General features: G+C 26.3%; 1 protein-coding gene across 1 annotated transcript; it reads left to right on the forward strand.

Annotated features, from left to right (window-relative positions):
* Nucleotides 1–1,054: 1,054 nt before the first annotated feature.
* Nucleotides 1,055–14,712, forward strand: LOC113367661 (exonuclease 1-like). Its single transcript, XM_026609248.1, has 13 exons — nucleotides 1,055–1,226; nucleotides 1,297–1,416; nucleotides 4,129–4,390; nucleotides 4,466–4,681; nucleotides 5,816–5,975; nucleotides 6,037–6,167; nucleotides 8,694–8,869; nucleotides 8,944–9,050; nucleotides 9,132–9,419; nucleotides 11,299–11,385; nucleotides 11,451–11,534; nucleotides 12,596–12,828; nucleotides 14,488–14,712. The coding sequence occupies exons 1-13, from the start codon at nucleotides 1,066–1,068 to the stop codon at nucleotides 14,710–14,712; spliced, it is 2,250 nt and encodes a 749-aa protein (XP_026465033.1). The 5' UTR covers nucleotides 1,055–1,065.
* Nucleotides 14,713–17,394: the final 2,682 nt, after the last annotated feature.

Below are 17,394 nucleotides of genomic sequence, written 5' to 3' on the forward strand. Positions count from 1 at the left end.
AACCTTATCATTATTAATATAATTGTGAACAGGAAGAATATTAAAAAAACTTGTACTATTTTTAATACACTGTTTATTAAACGTGACATATAGAAATTTATATAATTTTAAATTTAAAATAAAGTTTAAATTCATTATATCTTATATATAAAATGCTTCTGTACGGGTGTAGATTTGATACTTCTCCCAAACCAATTTTGATAATTCTTTTTAGAGTGTGTCAAAGAAAATGTTCAAGATTTAATAAACAATAAAATTGTAATAATATTGTAGAAATAAATAGCAAAAATTACAAAAAAACACTTATCATTGTTTGACATTGAAAACATTTGCTAGAAATGTCAATTCACTTGAAATTTGAATTTTGGTGAAATTATGAGCCAAGATAATATTGGAATATGATATACAAGATGAATGTAATGTCTACATTATTATTGGCAAAAAGCAGCCAGTCAACAGTATGTGTGTTTGGCAGATGAAATTATATAATTCAGTTTAATAAATAACGCAATAAGTACTCAAAATTACATATACATTATTTTTTTTAATTTTATGCATCTCGCATTTTGATTTACTTTACTAAATTATTTAATAGTATATAAATAAGCATTTTGCTCTATATTTACAAACATTTCAAATTTAACAAACATGGCGACCACATGAAGTTGGTTACAAATAAAACGAAGACTAAATAATATTTAGCTCTGCTCTGGCGCGAATATTTAAAATCGCTAACATATTTATTAGAACGTATATTCTAGATATTGAAGATTATTATAAACATAGATAAATAAGCATAATTATTAATAAGTCCATTACAATTTTCTGCTAATTTTTTGACAACCTCTATGACACTTAATACCCAACCAACTTCACATTGCTTTCTTTGGCGGTTTTTGTCTAAACGTCAAAACAAACAACCTCAATGACAACTGTCGTTTAAAAGCATTTAATAAAATAAATAATATTAGTTAATAAATATATCACAACATAAACAAAGTACCTGAGTTTGATACAAAGAATGATATTACATATATAAAATTTAATTAAAATATAATATTAGTGATGGGTATAACAGGTTTATTACCTTTCCTAGAAAAGGCTTCTAAGAAGTCTCATTTAAGTGAATTTAGGGGCTGCACAGTTGCAATAGATAGTTATTGTTGGCTTCATAAAGGAGCTTTTGGTTGTGCTGATAAATTAGCCCAGGGGATTGATACAGACTTGTTAGTTGATAAATGAAGTATACATTGTTTGGGTACAATGTGATATTTATTGTATTTTATATATTTTCAGGCACATACAATATTGTCTTAAGTATATTAATTTACTGATCTCTTATCAAATTAAACCTATATTGGTGTTCGATGGTAAACACTTGGCTGCTAAGGAGTTGACGGAGGTGAAACGGAGAGAGTAAGTGTCTTACAATCATAATAATACATAAGTAATAATCATACTTTAAAAAAAAGAGTGTGCATAAGGTTCACACGCGTTTCAAGTAGAACTAGTTTGCTATTGTTCGAGATGGCATTTAAGTTATAAATAAATAGATCATATAATAATTTTGAATATTGTTTATTAGTAATATGGTAACACTCGTGATGCACCACACATTTATTAGTGTCAACCATTATACACATTTATAAAATGATAAATTATAAATTAGATATTTATAATAGCATTAAAAACTTGTATAATATTTACAAACAATAATGTAATTAAAGTCATACACCAAATACATCATGATCGGTTTGTGAAACTGCATTAGAGAAATGAAGTAATTGCTGATTAATAAGTTCTATAATATTCGTTCACACAGTGCACAGCTGTAATATAACAATCTTGAGTAATTTTATTATTGCTAGCAATAAATAAATTGCACAGATGTCCATTATGAAGTAGATCTGTATATAAATGTTTTCTCTTCATTGAGACCTTTCAAACGATACCCCACATGTCATAAAAGATCCAATCTAAATTTTTTGAAGTAAAACTTCTTTAGGCACCTAAGCTACGAATTCGCAAAAAGTGTGGACAAATCACGTAGACAATTTTAGTATTCACTACGACAATGTTTTATCTCAATTTCTTAAAAAATCTAATATTTTTTGCAATTAAATCCAGTTATATATAACATTTTTATTATTTTTCATGAAAATCGTTTTCTACTCGTCGAGACCTTTCAAACGATACCCCACATGCCATAAAAGATCCAATCCAAAATTTTTGAAGTAAAACTTCTTTAGACACCTAAGCTAGAAATTTGTAAAAAGTGTATATTTTGCGGGCAAATCACCTAATTAAATTAAAATTTTCTTTACACTTCAATTATTGTTTTAAAAAATCATTAAATTTTAACATTCTTATATTTTTTATAATCATTTTTTTGTGAAAATAGTTTTCAACTCGTCGAGACATTTCAAACGATACCCCACATGCCATAAAAGATCCAATTTAAAATTTTGAAAAAAAACTTCTTTAGTCACCTATGCTACAATTCATAAAAATTGTAAATTTTGTGGACAAATTAATAAAGTTTAACATTCTATTATTTTTTATAATCATTTTTTTATGAAAATCGTTTTCAACTCGACAAGACCATTCAAACGATACCCCACATCCCATAAAAGATACAATATAAAAATTTTGAAGTAAAACTTCTTTAGACTTTTGAGATGTTAATAACATATCAAGGACCACAGTCAAAACTAATGAAACAATTGCATCAAGCATTAACATTTTTTGTTAAACTTTGAAAATTTCTTTATTTTGAGAGACCCTCTATCAAAAAAGTGTACTAAAGTGTGTAGGCAAGATATAAAATGGTGAAATACTTGATAATTTTATAATAAACATTTCGAGTAAGAAAATAAAAACCTTTGCACCCTGTTTCGGCTTGACGTTGAGTTCTGGGACACCCAGAATGTTAAATAAATAGAATTAGAGGCTTAAAAATTTTTTGATTTTTTTTTAACAATTTAGGTGTAAAACTGTTGTTGCAAATACTAAAATCAACCACTTTTTACGAATTTTAGCTGAGGTGTCTAAAGAAGTTTAACTTCAAAAATTTTATATTGTATTTTTCGTGGCATGTTGGGTATCGTTTAAAAGGCCTCGACGAGTAGAAACCGATTTTCATAAAAAAATAATATATTGTAATAATAACGTTATATACGTAACCATATTTCAATTACAAAAATGTTAAAATTTATTGTATTTTTTAAAATAATTGTAATGTAAAACTTTTGTAGCGAATACTAAAATTAACGATGTGATTTGACCACAAAATATACATTTTTTACAAGGTTCTTCCTTAGGTGTCTAAAGAAGTTTTACTTCAAAATTTTCGTTTGCAACTTTTGTGGCTTGTGGGGTATCGTTTGAAAGGTCTCGACGAGTAGAAAATAATTTTAATAAAAAAATTATCATATCGTAATAAAAACATAATATACATAACCATCTTTCAATTTCAAGAATGTTAAAATTTATTGTATTTTTTTAAATAATTGTAGTGTAAAACTTTTGTAGCGAATACTAAAATTAACTATGTGATTTGTCCACAAAATATACATTTTTACAAGTTTCTAGCTTAGGTGTCTAAAGAAGTTTTACTTCAAAAATTTTAGATTGTATTTTTTGTGGCATGTGGGGTATCGTTTGAAAGGTCTCGACGAGTAGAAAACGATTTTTACAAAAAATTATTATATTGTAATAATAACATTATATACACAACCATCTTTCAATTTCAAGAATGGTAAAATTCATTGTTTGTTTTTAAATAACTGTAGTGTAAAACTTTTGTAGCGAATACTAAAATTAATATGTGATTTGTCCACAAAATATACATTGTTAACAAGTTTCTAGCTTAGGTGTCTAAAGAAGTTTTACTTCAAAAATTTTAGATTGTATTTTTTGTGGCATGTTGGGTATCGTTTGAAAGGTCTCGACGAGTAGAAAACGATTTTCACAAAAAAATTATGTTTTTAAAAAAAATTTAGATTTTATCGCAAAAAATATTAAAATGTTAAAACCTAATGATTTATTTTATATCAAATTTTTACATTATTATTATTCGATTATCAATTATTATTTAAATATCAATTATTATCAATTATCATTTATTAGGGCGAGAAAAAATGCTAAAAAACGTGCCCAAGAATTACTGAAACTGGGAAAAGGATACGAAGCTCGTTCGTTCCTCAGAAGATGCGTCGATATAACACACGAAATGGCCTTAAATTTAATGAAAGAATGCAGGAAAAGAAATATAGACTGCATTGTTGCACCTTATGAAGCCGATGCCCAATTGGCATTTTTAAATGTTAATAATATAGCACATATTGTCATTACTGAAGACTCTGATTTGACATTGTTTGGATGCACCAAAGTAAGGATAATGATAATAGATACATGTATATATATATATATATATATATATATATATATCACGTTTCATTTATAGATTTTATTCAAACTGGATCTAAATGGTAATGGTACATTAGTGGATAGTACAAAGTTCCACCTCGCCATGGAAATTCGTCCAGAACGTTATACGTTTGATAAATTTCGATATATGTGTATTTTATCAGGTTGTGATTATTTAGATTCTCTTCCTGGTATAGGTCTTGCAAAGGCTTGCAAATTTATAAAGTTGACAGAGGATCCTGATATTTACAGGGTAAGGACTAAAAATACTTTATTCTAGAATATATTAATAGAAACTAGGGTTTATACAAAAACCGACATTTCAGAAAACCGGTTTTCGAATTTTAATTTTACTAAAAAACCGGTTTCAACCGGTTTTCGAATTTTTTATGGAAAATAAATTTTTGCTCGAATATTCTGTAATTTATCCGCAAATTTAGTGAAATTTAGAGCAGAATTTGACTGAATTTATTTATTGTTCAATTTTATAGATAGTAAACAAAATTATTTTAATTTTAATTAGCAGAACTAAAAAATAATAGTTTATCTTGATTAAATAACTATGAAAATAATTATTCGTTATTCATGCATCATTTTCACATATAAGAATGAACATATTTTTATGATAGTGAAAGGAAAGTTTTCGAATAAATAAAAATAATACATTAATAGATAATAAAAATTCATAAAATTAAAAAATAAAAGTAAAGAAATATTAAATACATGTTGACGCATACTTGTTAATATCAATTTTAGTTTTAAAAACAATTAAGCTAAACTCCGGTATTGTTTGTTCCGAGCTATTTCAATTAATTAATTTTAAACATTCTAATTGTTTTTTTGTTTTATAAAATATGATCTAAAAAAACTGAGAACGCCTATCGAATTGCTGCTTAGATGTGTCTTTTGTTTACTCACAAAATTTCCTAAAATAGAAAATACTCTAATACTTGCGACCAAATTGTGCTTAATTGTTTTTAAAGCCTGATATAATAATTCTAAGTTTTTTGTTCTTTTATTTGTGGCTTCTGGGGTTCAAAACTCTTTTTTTTAAGTTTGACTAGATGAAGTTACTTCTTCAAGAAGAAGTCACACTGATTTAAATTAATATATACACTAGTATAAAAATCTAAATTATTATATACAAGACATTTCTGGGAACCATTGCAGACTGATAAGATATCAAATGCTATTGAACCGATATGATTTCAAGAATCAAAACGCTTTCATCTATCTTTTACATTTGGCTATATTTGTCATTTTCCATTTATACAGCGAAAACCGACTTTTTTCACTCAAAAACGGTTTTCGAATTCCATAATTTTCGCCAAAAAACCGGTTTTTGAAAACCGACAAACCCTATTAGAAACTTATATTCTTCTTCTAGGCTTTGTTACGAATACCAGGTTATTTAAATATGAAAAATCTAGTCGTTACCGAAGAATACAGAGAAGGTTTTATGATGGCCGATGCGACATTTCGTCACATGTTTGTATATAATCCGATGAAAAGGAAAATGATGCCTTTGACTGATCCTAGAGAAGCAGGTATAACAAATTTTGTATTTGTGAGAATTTTTGGTTATTTTAACTTATAATTTTACTTTAGGTACAGATATTAAATATTGTTTCAACGCTGGCGAAAAACTGGATGATGATATCGCGTTTCAATTGGCTTTGGGAAATTTGGATCCTTTTTCTATGAAAACGGTTGATAAATGGAATCCTGATTCGACACTGGTAAAAAAAATATAAATGAACTAACTTAATTTTTATACATTTATATTAATGCAGTGGTTTCCAACTTTTTTAATAAAATTTTTTTTGCTCTCTTAATTTTTTACCAATTTAATTTTCTTAATATTTAACTGATATTATCAGACTACAAATTGATATGTAAAATTATGGATAAAAACTAATTATTTTTTGTTTATTTTTAATACCATTTCAAAAATTTTGGATTATAAGTAGTCAAACTGATATTAAATCTATATTGTACATTTTTAATTGAATTTTGAAGTGAGTTGATTTAAATTATATAAAAAGAATAATTTACGAAATTAATTTGAAAGTCATTTTATTCAAAATTTTGATATCCGAGAGTATATAACAGTTTTGACTAGATTTTAGTAAATTTTATCTAGTTTTTACTAATGTAAGTACAAATTATAAAGTCCGAGATGAAAATTAAAAGTTATATCAAGAAACGTAAAAAAAATGTCCTAATTCCATATAGAGCAAATTACGGAAATATTAAAGTCCGCGTTTCAACTACGAATTATTCAAAATTTTGATATCCAAGTGTATATAACAGTTTTTACTAGGTTTTAGTAAATTTTATCTGCAATACTTCATTAATGCAAACAAATTATTAAGCTCAAAATAAAAAGTTAAAATACTACAAAAATTATTATTAATTAAAAGTACAAATTATTAAGCTTAAAATATAAAAGTTATTTGAAGAAACGTTAAAAAATGTCCTATTCCATATAATGCAATTTATGCAAATACTAAAGTCCGCGTTTCAACTACGAATTATTAAAAATTTTAGTATCCAAGCATAAGTAACAGTTTTTACTATATTTTAGTAAATTTTATCTACATTTTACTAATGTAAACAAATTATAAAGTCCGTAAAAAAATAAAATAAAAGAAACGTAAAAAAATGTTCGAAATCCATATAAAGCAAATTATCAAAATACTGAAATCCGCGTTTCAAGTACAAATTATGCAAAATTTTAATATCCAAGTGTATATAACAGTTTTTACTACATTTTAGTAAATTTTATCTAGTTTCTACTAATGTAAACATATTATAAAATTCGAAATGAAAATTAAAAGTTATTTGAAAAAAAAGCAAAAAAAAAATGTTCGAAATTCATATAAAGCAAATTATGGTAATACTAAAGTCCGCGTTGCAAGTACAAATGATTCAATTTTTTTATATTTAAGTGTATATAATGGTTTTTACTAGATTTTAGTAAATTTGGTCTAGTTTTCAATAATGTAAACAAATTATAAGGTCCGAGAAGAAAATTAAAAGTTATTTGAAGAAACGTAAAAAATAAATGTTCTAAATCCATATAATGCAAATTATGCAAGTACTAAAGTCCGCGTTTCAACTACGAATTATACAAAATTTTACTACCCAAGTGTATATAACAGTTTTTATGAGATTTTAGTAAATTTTATCTAGTTTTGATTAATGTAAACAAATTATAAAGTCCGAGAAGAAAATTAAATGTTATTTGAAAAAGCGTAAAAAACGGTTCTAAATTTAATATAATACAAATTATAAATATATAATGCAATTATATATTTATAATTATGGTAATATAAAATCCACAATTATTCAAAAATTTTATATCCAAGTGTATATAACAGTTTTTACTAGAATTTAGTAAATTTTATCTACTTTTTACTGATGTATATAAAAACAAATTGTCCGGTGCAAAATTTCCAAGAATTTCAAAAAAATATAAAAAAATGCCCAAAATTCACGTATTGCTAAATATATTACCAGAAAATAAATGTTCCGACAAGTTTTATTCAAAATTTTCTTACGTAGGTGTTTATAACCGTTTTATATGAGATTTTAGTAAATTTCATCTAGTTTTTACTAATGTAAGCAAATCATAATGTCCGAGAAGAAAATTAAAAGTCATTTGAAGAAACGTAAAAAAATGTTCGAATTCCATATGAAGCAAATTATGGAAATACTAAAGTCCGCGTTTCAAGTACAAATTGTTGAAAATTTTTATATCTAAGTGTATATAACAGTTTTTAGAATTAAAAAAAAAAATATGAAAAAAACGTCCGAAATTCATGTATTGCTAAATATATTACCAGAAAATAAATGTTCCGACAAGTTTTATTCAAAATGTTCTTATGTAAGTGTATACAACAACTTTTATTAACTTTTAGTAAATTTTATCTAGTTTTTACTAATGTAAACAAATTATAATGTACGAGAAGAAAATTAAAAGTTATTTGAAAAAACGTAAAAAGCGTTGTAACCTTGATCAGTGTTCATAATGCACCGCTTTAATAACATAAAATATAGGAGGGCAATATGTGCTCCTTCAATTTCTCGTTTGTTAATATAATAGTATTTTATTATTTTTTAAACGAAACTTTTGAGTTGCGGACTGTCTAAATGTAAAAAAATGTCCTCCAGTCCTCGAGACGGGTACTTTCACCAGTCCCGTTTATAGTGTGTTAATAATAATTATAATAAATAATAATTATATATTAATATTTTAATAGAGTTTTCAAACAAGTAACAGCATCTGGAGTAAACGTTTTATCCCTAAAAAAGCTCCTGTAACAGTTGATGCCAAAAAAGTTAATTTTCCGTCGACATTTGGGAAAAGTTTATCCGTCGATTCGTTTAAATTGGTAAAGAAAATTTCTAAGGACGAAATTGAAAATGCAGACGAAGGGTAATAATAATAAATTAATAATAAATATAATTTTTGTTAAAAATGTAATATTGTTATTTGTGATTAATTTACAGGGTGTCTGTAGCAGATCTTAGTAAAATTTACCGAAAACCAACCAAAACCGACGACGTGCCTTACATAGAAGTCGAAGAATCACAATTAATCGAACCTCCGACAAATAGTACGTTTACAACCCTACAAACCACATATATTTCCATTACCTTATCAATATATTTCCATTACCTTATCTATATATTTTCAGATCAAAATATCACCAATACTACCCCTAAAAAATCAAGAAATCCGTTCGCCAAAACCAACGACGACGACCCGTGCGAAGAATCTCCCAAAAAACTTTTCGAACAAAATCCCGAGATAACGTCTCCTGTTTTTAAAATGAAGTTAACTAAAAATACGTCCCTGATCAAGACTGTCACGAGCCCTCAGAAAAGTGGTAAACGCAAACGGTTGAGCAAGTTCGATTCGACTTCTGAGCCGACGGGTAGTGTCGTTAGCAAATTTTTCAAGGGCGATTCGAAAGAAGACGATGGTAATAATAGAAAATTATATATAATATAATATATATATGTATATATATATGTATATATATATATATATATATATATGTATGTATATATATACTAGCTGGCCCGGCAAGCGTTGTTTTATACATGGGTTACGAAAAAAATCAATTAGCACCAAAAACATGATTAAAGCCTTTAAAAAGTCATATTCGTGATGATATTCAATATTAACCCCCAACAAACATCACGTGTATTTTTAGTTACGAGAAAAAATTGTAAAATTTTTGATTTTTTTCGAAAATGTTTGGATTTTTTTTAAATTCAGGTAAAAAATAAATACACGCGATATCTTACTATACCGCTTTCCTACCCTTATAGGATTTTTCAATAAAGTGATATATATACATACATATCTTTGTCGAGCAATTAACCCTTTCCACTCGGATGCTATACCTCTTTCTACCCTTATAGGATTTTTCAATAAATTAATATATATACATATTTTTTTTTCAAACAATTAACCCTTTCTACTCGGATGCCGCCGCTCCGACGGCAAAATTCATATAAATCTCGGAATTAGCGAGTGGAAGGGGTTGAGCCAATGAATAAAAAAACAATTAGTTTTATATAAATGTTTAATTACGACGTTTCGGAACTAAATATGTTCCATCACGAGGTTTGCCTTGTATGTCAAAAACATTTTTTTAGCAAATAACAATATTGATGATGATGTTTACAGAATATTAACTAGTGGTGTATGGCATCGTGCCTTAAGGCAAATTACTGGAACATCCCGCACCGAAAAATAATTTTTTTTAAAGAAGATTCAATGTTTTTTTGAACTTTGAAAAAATTAGATTTTTGAGAAACTTTAATATTTTGAAAAAAAATGATGTTTGAAAGAAAAATTTTTGGCAAAAACTGTTTCTTTTTTATTTTAAATATTTTGGTAATTTTGAACTTTTTTCAGGAAGTTAAAATACTTATGCAGGAATGGGTTATGTTCATTTTCTTTAAAAAAGAAAAAAAAATGTAGAAAACTTTTGGAAATTGTAAAGTAAAATTTTTTTACTTTATTTTTTTTAATTTCTGCAGTTATAGAAATATTTTGCAGAAAAATAATTTTATGCTTCTTTAATCATTAAAATATTTCGTAATCATCATCATTAATATTATTGATTCATTAAAAATGGTTTTTGCTGATGGAACGTATCTAGTTCCGAAATGTTGTTGTAATTAGAGATATCTACAAAAACTAATTTTTATTTATTAGATTAATACCAATTTATTGAAAAGTCCAGTTTATATTTATATTAGGGTGGTCCTTAATATGGACATTTTCAAATTTCTTGGGACCCAAGGGCCCAAATGCTTCCAAATTAATGACAAAAAAATCATCTTAAAGTTTTAGCTTTTAATATTAACATTTAGATAGTCCGCAATTCAATTAAAAGTTTCGTAGATTCATTATTACGTAAATTCTTGCGCCATCTGTGATAGCATTTGTGAACTCACACTTAAAAATATTTATAAATCACTTAACCTCTAATTAAATGCATGTGCAGACTGTTTAACAAAATATTTATTCATCATGGCATCAGAATAAATTTTGCATCAAAATATTTATTTAATTGGTGATTTTGACACTCAAACTGTCAGTAATAAATTGCCATCAAAATTACAAGTCTGCTATCACAGATGGCGTAATAATTTACTTAATAATGAATATACGAAACTTTTAATTGAATTGCGGACTATCTAAATGTTAATATTAAGAGCTAAAATTTTCAGAGAATTTTCTTTTACTACTTTGGAAGCGTTTGAGCCATTGGGAGCAAATAAATTCAAAAATGTCCATATTAAGGACCACCCTAATATTGTAATATATTTTTTGGTATTTTGCAGAAGTGTTTGACGATTCAAAAAAATCCACATCAGTCGACGAAATAAGTGAAAAATCGGGAAAAAGTACAGATTTAAACCAATCCGATGGTAAGATTTAAAAATAAACAATAAAATAATATTTTTTATAATTTTTGTAAATATTTTTTTTTCAGAAGTTTTTGAAAATACAAGATCAACACGATCGTCGAGCAGAAATAGTTTAGATACTAGTACGAGTAAATTAGATGAATCTGATAGTAAGTCTTTTAATTTTAAACTTATTATTTTAACATATAACAAATGTGCTTTATTTTGTTTTAGTGTTCAGCGCACTCAACAGATGGCGCTACTGTGCTCAAAGTACAGATTTTTTTTATTAAAACATATTTGTGATTTAGTTGAAAATATATTTTGAACGCGTATATTTTGTTCTCATTTTATTTATACAAATTAATCAGGTTTATTTTTTTGCATTATATATTTATACAAAATCTTGTCTAGAATTAAACCCAAGTGTAAATTTACGTGCTACGGTTAACAGCGCCTCTGTAGAGTGCGGAAACAATTAAAATTGTTACAATTTTTTTATTTTATCTTATTATTAATTATACATATAATTATTATGCATGTTGTAAAAGAGTTTGAACATATTTTTATAAATTTTTCAGAGAATTTTTGCTTTGATAAACACGAATCCAATTTATTTTCAATCAAAAAAAAAAGTTAACTAGTGGTGTTTGGCATCGTGCCTTAAGGCAACTTGCTGGAACTTCCCGTACCGTAATGAAATATTCGAGAAATTTTAAACGTTTTCAAATATATTATTACAAACGCTGTAACTTTCATTATTTTTGCTATCTTATTGTTATATCTGAGCAAATCAAATGTAAATTATAAATCAATTTATCTCCACAACATTAACAATCGTCATTTCATTTCGAATTCAATTTTAACAAAAAAATAGTTGCCAAATTTACACAAAATTGAAAAAGTGCTCCCGTATAGTCACAGTCTAAATGCACTTGCGTAAACATTTGTACCAGAGTAGCACTTAGACTGTGCTTAGGTTGGGTAATTTTTTGAATTTTTAATCCAAAATTACAATCACCACGTTTTATTTAATCTAATATCTGATACTTTCAACCACCGACTTGATAATTATTTTATAAATTCGACTGCGTTTTGACACATCGACAGAGCGATACGACAACCCGGTTCCTTTTGGCGCCGGGTTGTCACACCTGTACTATTCTTGCAAAACGCAGGAACTGTTCTAATGACTGTGTTTGTGATCTATTTACTTTAATTTTATTTTCAGAAGAATTGGACATGGAAGCGATAAAATCACAGTTAGTCAACAAATACACGCGAATAAAAAAATCCCAATCCGTCAGTCTTCCAGTATATCACTCGTCGTTTAAAAACGACAAATGCACTCGCGAAATATTCAAAGGACTTGTGAATGAATCGTTTATTGACAAAACAAATGTCGTCGATACTGAGTATAAAAATCCTGTCGTCGCTGAAGAAGATATGTCTGATGTTGTACTAGTAAGAATAAATAAATATATAAATATTTGATGGACATTTTAGAATTTCTTTCTCCCAAGGGCTTAAACTCTTCCAAAGTAATAAAAGAAAATTCTGTAAAAGTTTCAGCTTTTAAAATTAATATTTAGATAGTCCGCAATTCAATTAAACGTTTCGTATATTTATTATTAGGTTAATTCTTGCGCCATCTGTGATGGCAGACTTGTAATTTTGATGGCAATTTTATTACTGATAATTTGAGTGCCAAAATTACCAATTAAATAAATAATTTTGATGTCATGATGAATAAATATTTTGTTAAACAGTCCACATGGATTTAATTAGAGGTTATGTGTTCAAAGTGGGCCAATGGGTTGCCAGAATGTTGTCACGTCAAATATGGCATGTGGGGTATCAAATGAAAAGCCTCAACGAGTACTATACAAAAATCATAATAAAAACTACAATAAAGCTATAGAGTTCCGTACAAAGCATTTATTCGATATTTAATATCGTTTTTTGCAAATTTGCATGTATACTGACTTGGTGAAAAGTTTCTACACAATACAGTATTATATACAATGAAATTTAGCACAAATTCGTTAAATATTACATTTATTTTAGACGTACGGTTCAAAAGTTACAAGAGATATAATAAAAAGTGGACCAATGGGTTGCCAAACTACAAATCACGTCAAATATGGCATGTTAATCAAATGAAAGGTCTCAACGAGCACTATACAAAAATCGTAATAAAAACTACACTAAAGCAATAGAGTTCCGTACCAAGCATTTATTCGATACCTAATATAATTTTTTGCAAATTTGCAAGTATACCGATTTAGTGAGAGGTTTCTACATAAAACAGTATTATATACAATGAAATTTAGCACAAATTTGCCGAATATTACATTTGATTTAGACGTACGGTTCAAAAGTTACAAGAGATATAATAAAAAGTGGACCAATGGGTTGCCAAACTACAAATCACGTCAAATATGGCATGTTAATCAAATGAAAGGTCTCAACGAGCACTATACAAAAATCGTAATAAAAACTACACTAAAGCAATAGAGTTCCGTACCAAGCATTTATTCGATACCTAATATAATTTTTTTGCAAATTTGCAAGTATACCGATTTAGTGAGAGGTTTCTACATAAAACAGTATTATATACAATGAAATTTAGCACAAATTTGCCGAATATTACATTTGATTTAGACGTACGGTTCAAAAGTTACAAGAGATATAATAAAAAGTGGACCAATGGGTTGCCAAACCACAAGTCATGTCAAATATGGCATGTGGGGTATCAAATGAAAGGTCTCAACGAGTACTATATTAATATCATATTCACAAACTCAAAAAAACAATAGGGTTTCAAACAATGTATTTTTCTGTATCCAAAATCTTGTTACTAACATTGTTATATTAAGAAAAAAATCATAATTTAATTTTGATTAATTAATTTCTATCATAGATGGCGCTAGAATATACTTAATGATATATGTTAATAACGAATATACGAAACTTTTAATTGAATTGCGGACTATCTAAATGTTGATATTAAGAGCTTAAATTTTTAGATAATTGTTTTTTATCACTTTGAAAGCATTTGAGCCCTTGGGAACAAAGAAATTAGATATATATTACATATTTCTATTAATGTTTGTGTTTCAGATTACAGATGATGATGAAGATACATCAACTACCACTTTGTCCCAACCGCTCTCTAATTTAGCAGTCAGTCAAATTCTGAAAAAATCCTTTTCAGAAAAAGTTACATTTGTGAAACCTGATGCGAAAAAAACGATGTGCAAAAGACCTGGTTTATCGAAAAATAAAAATTCGACGACAAGTTCGGGACAAAGCAGATTGAGCATGTTCGGGTTTACCAAAAAGTAATAATTTATACAAAAGTAATACAAAATTAAGTTATTTATTCTAACTTGCATACATTATGCTACTGAATCATAGTGAATACTGTCAAAATGTCATGTATTTGCTGTGCATTTAGGCGTTTCACGCACAAACTGCAACGTTACTCGTATGTTATGAAGCTGAGTCAGAAATACCCTGTTATCTAACATCGTTGTGCGGTTTCTAGGTTAGGTTGTCTATCTGACAATGTGAGAAATTACGCCTGACTGCATAGCAACCACATGGCTTTTGCCAATATTTAGTATGAAAAGTTCTTTATAACATAGCCTTGCCATAACATTTTTCTGTTAAAAATAAATTAAGTTGCGGACCCTATAGTATAAGAATTTTTTTTTACTAATTTGTATTTTGTTTTTGCAGAGAACAAATTTCCTTACGCTGATTTCTTGTGATTTTAAACTGCCACTTTGAAGCTGCCATTTATATGCATTTTAATTTTAAAAGTTTTAAGATACGAGAATATTAGTTATATTTTAATTAATATTGTTTATTATTTTATATTTTTATTTGTCTACTAATTTTATACTGTACTTGTGAATTGTCTGTGATTAACAATGTATTGAAATACTGTAAATAAATTTAGCTTAAAATCAAATTATTTATTGAATTTCAATTGTTAAACTAGGTGTAGGTGGTACTTTGCCTTAATAATTACCGTAATCAATAATAATTGGCGGTCAAACATTATTATTAGACATATGCACATCAAATTATAAGATATTTTATAGAAATTCCAATAATGTGTATAAATTTTGTTTACATTTCTATAGGTTCCGTACCAATTTGTTAAATAAAATAATTATATTCAAAAGTATTGTAAAGCTTGTTATTAAATTTTTAAAAAATACTTACAACAAACAAGTTATATTTAAAAATAATTGAAATTAACTAAATATAAATAAGTTTATAGTAAATAAATTAAATAATAAATAAATATGTAATAAAACAGCTAATAGTTAATTAAATTATATTAAATCTGCAAAATATTGACTTGAGCCTTATTATAATATTATTATACCGACGGCTTGTAAAATAAATAGTAAATAGCTAACGTATCGCGATTGCTTTGAAAAAAAAGTTCAAAATTTCCAAGTAAAAAAATAGTAAATCAAATATTTCAAAGTAAAAAAAATCAAATTTTTCAAAAAGTCCAATATTTTCAAAAATTTTAAAAATCTCAAAAATCGATTTATTTCAGAGTTCTAAAAAAAATTGAATATTTTTAAATTAAATTTTTAAACACAGCTAATGTATCGCGATTGCTTTGAAAAAAAGTTCAAAAGTTCCAAAATATTTAAAAGTAAAAAAAATCTAATTTTTCAAATAGGTCATTTGTTTTTGAAAATTTTAAAAATCGATTTTTTCAGAATTCTAAAAAAAATGAATATTTTTAAATTAAATTTTTGAACACAGCTAACGTATCGCGATTGCTTTGAAAAAAAAAGTTCAAAATTTCTAAAATATTTCAAAGTAAAAAAATCAAATTTTTCAAAAAGGTCAATTATTTTTAAAAATTTTAAAAATTTCAAAAATCTATTTTTTTCAGAGTTCTAAAAAAAATTTAATATTTTTAAATTAAATTTTTGAACACAGCTAACGTATCGTGATTGCTTTGAAAAAAAGTTCAAAATTCCCAAATTATTTCAAAGTAAAAGAAAAAAATTTTTTCAAAAACTTCAATTATTTTCAAAAATTTTAAAAATCTCAAAAATCGAGTTCTAAAAAAAAATTGAATATTTTTAAAAATTGAATTTTTGTTACGGGAAGTTCCAGCAATTTGCTTTGAATTTTGAAAACCTTAAAAATCGATTTTTCCAGTACTAAAAAAAATTGAATATTTTTAAAAATTAAAATTTTTGGTACGGGAAATTCCAGCAATTTGCCTTAAGGCACGTTGCCATGCACCACTAGTCAAATTCAAAATGTTAAACTAGGTGTGAGTGGTACTTTGCCTTAAGGCAAGTTGCATGATAATGAAATAATTAACAAAATCAATAAGAATCGAGATTTTTATTATAAAATATAAAGACATTTTTATAATTTTTGATTCCTGGTTTATTCCATTCAAAAGTTTAATTAATTTATCGTATTTTTACTCACTTATCTATTTTTATTATTTTGCAAAATATATCAGGTTTTTATAATCTATAACGATTTTTTATAATTTTTGAACACCTGGTTTATTTTTAATTAATTTTATAAATTTATTGTATTTCTACTCACTTATCTATTTTTACTATTTTGCAATAAATATATCAGGATTTTATAATTTAAAACGATTTTGTGTATAATTTTTACAAACTTGGTTTATTCAATTCAATTAATTAATTTATTGCATTTTTACCCACTTTTATAATTTTTTAATTTTGCAAAGTATATCAGGTTTTTATAATCTATAACGATTTTTTTTAAATTGTTGAACGCCTGGTTTTTATTCAATTAAATCTATTTATTATATTTTCACTCACTTATCTTTTTTATTATTATTTTGCAAAATATTCGTATAAGACTATCTCAGTTTTAATTAACAAATTTTAATTTAAATTCTTTAATATTATGTGCACATGTTGTTTATAAACTTAATCATATCTTTCAATGATAATGAGGATATTTCTGAAGGTGTATACTTAGATAATAAAATATAAA

This window comes from Ctenocephalides felis, unplaced genomic scaffold (assembly GCF_003426905.1).
Source record: "Ctenocephalides felis isolate EL2017-DRISC unplaced genomic scaffold, ASM342690v1 CF-g0.4_SCAFFOLD_01170, whole genome shotgun sequence".
NCBI classification, from domain to species: Eukaryota; Metazoa; Arthropoda; class Insecta; order Siphonaptera; family Pulicidae; genus Ctenocephalides; species Ctenocephalides felis.

Excerpts from the sequence above, each read along its gene's own strand:
- LOC113367661 (XM_026609248.1), top strand. The coding sequence starts at position 1,066 with ATGGGTATAACAGGTTTATTACCTTTCCTAGAAAAGGCTTCTAAGAAG. Across the intron at positions 6,168-8,693 it reads GGAATCCTGATTCGACACTG|AGTTTTCAAACAAGTAACAG; the intron begins GTAAAAAAAATA and ends ATATTTTAATAG. Across the intron at positions 9,051-9,131 it reads AATCGAACCTCCGACAAATA|ATCAAAATATCACCAATACT; the intron begins GTACGTTTACAA and ends ATATATTTTCAG.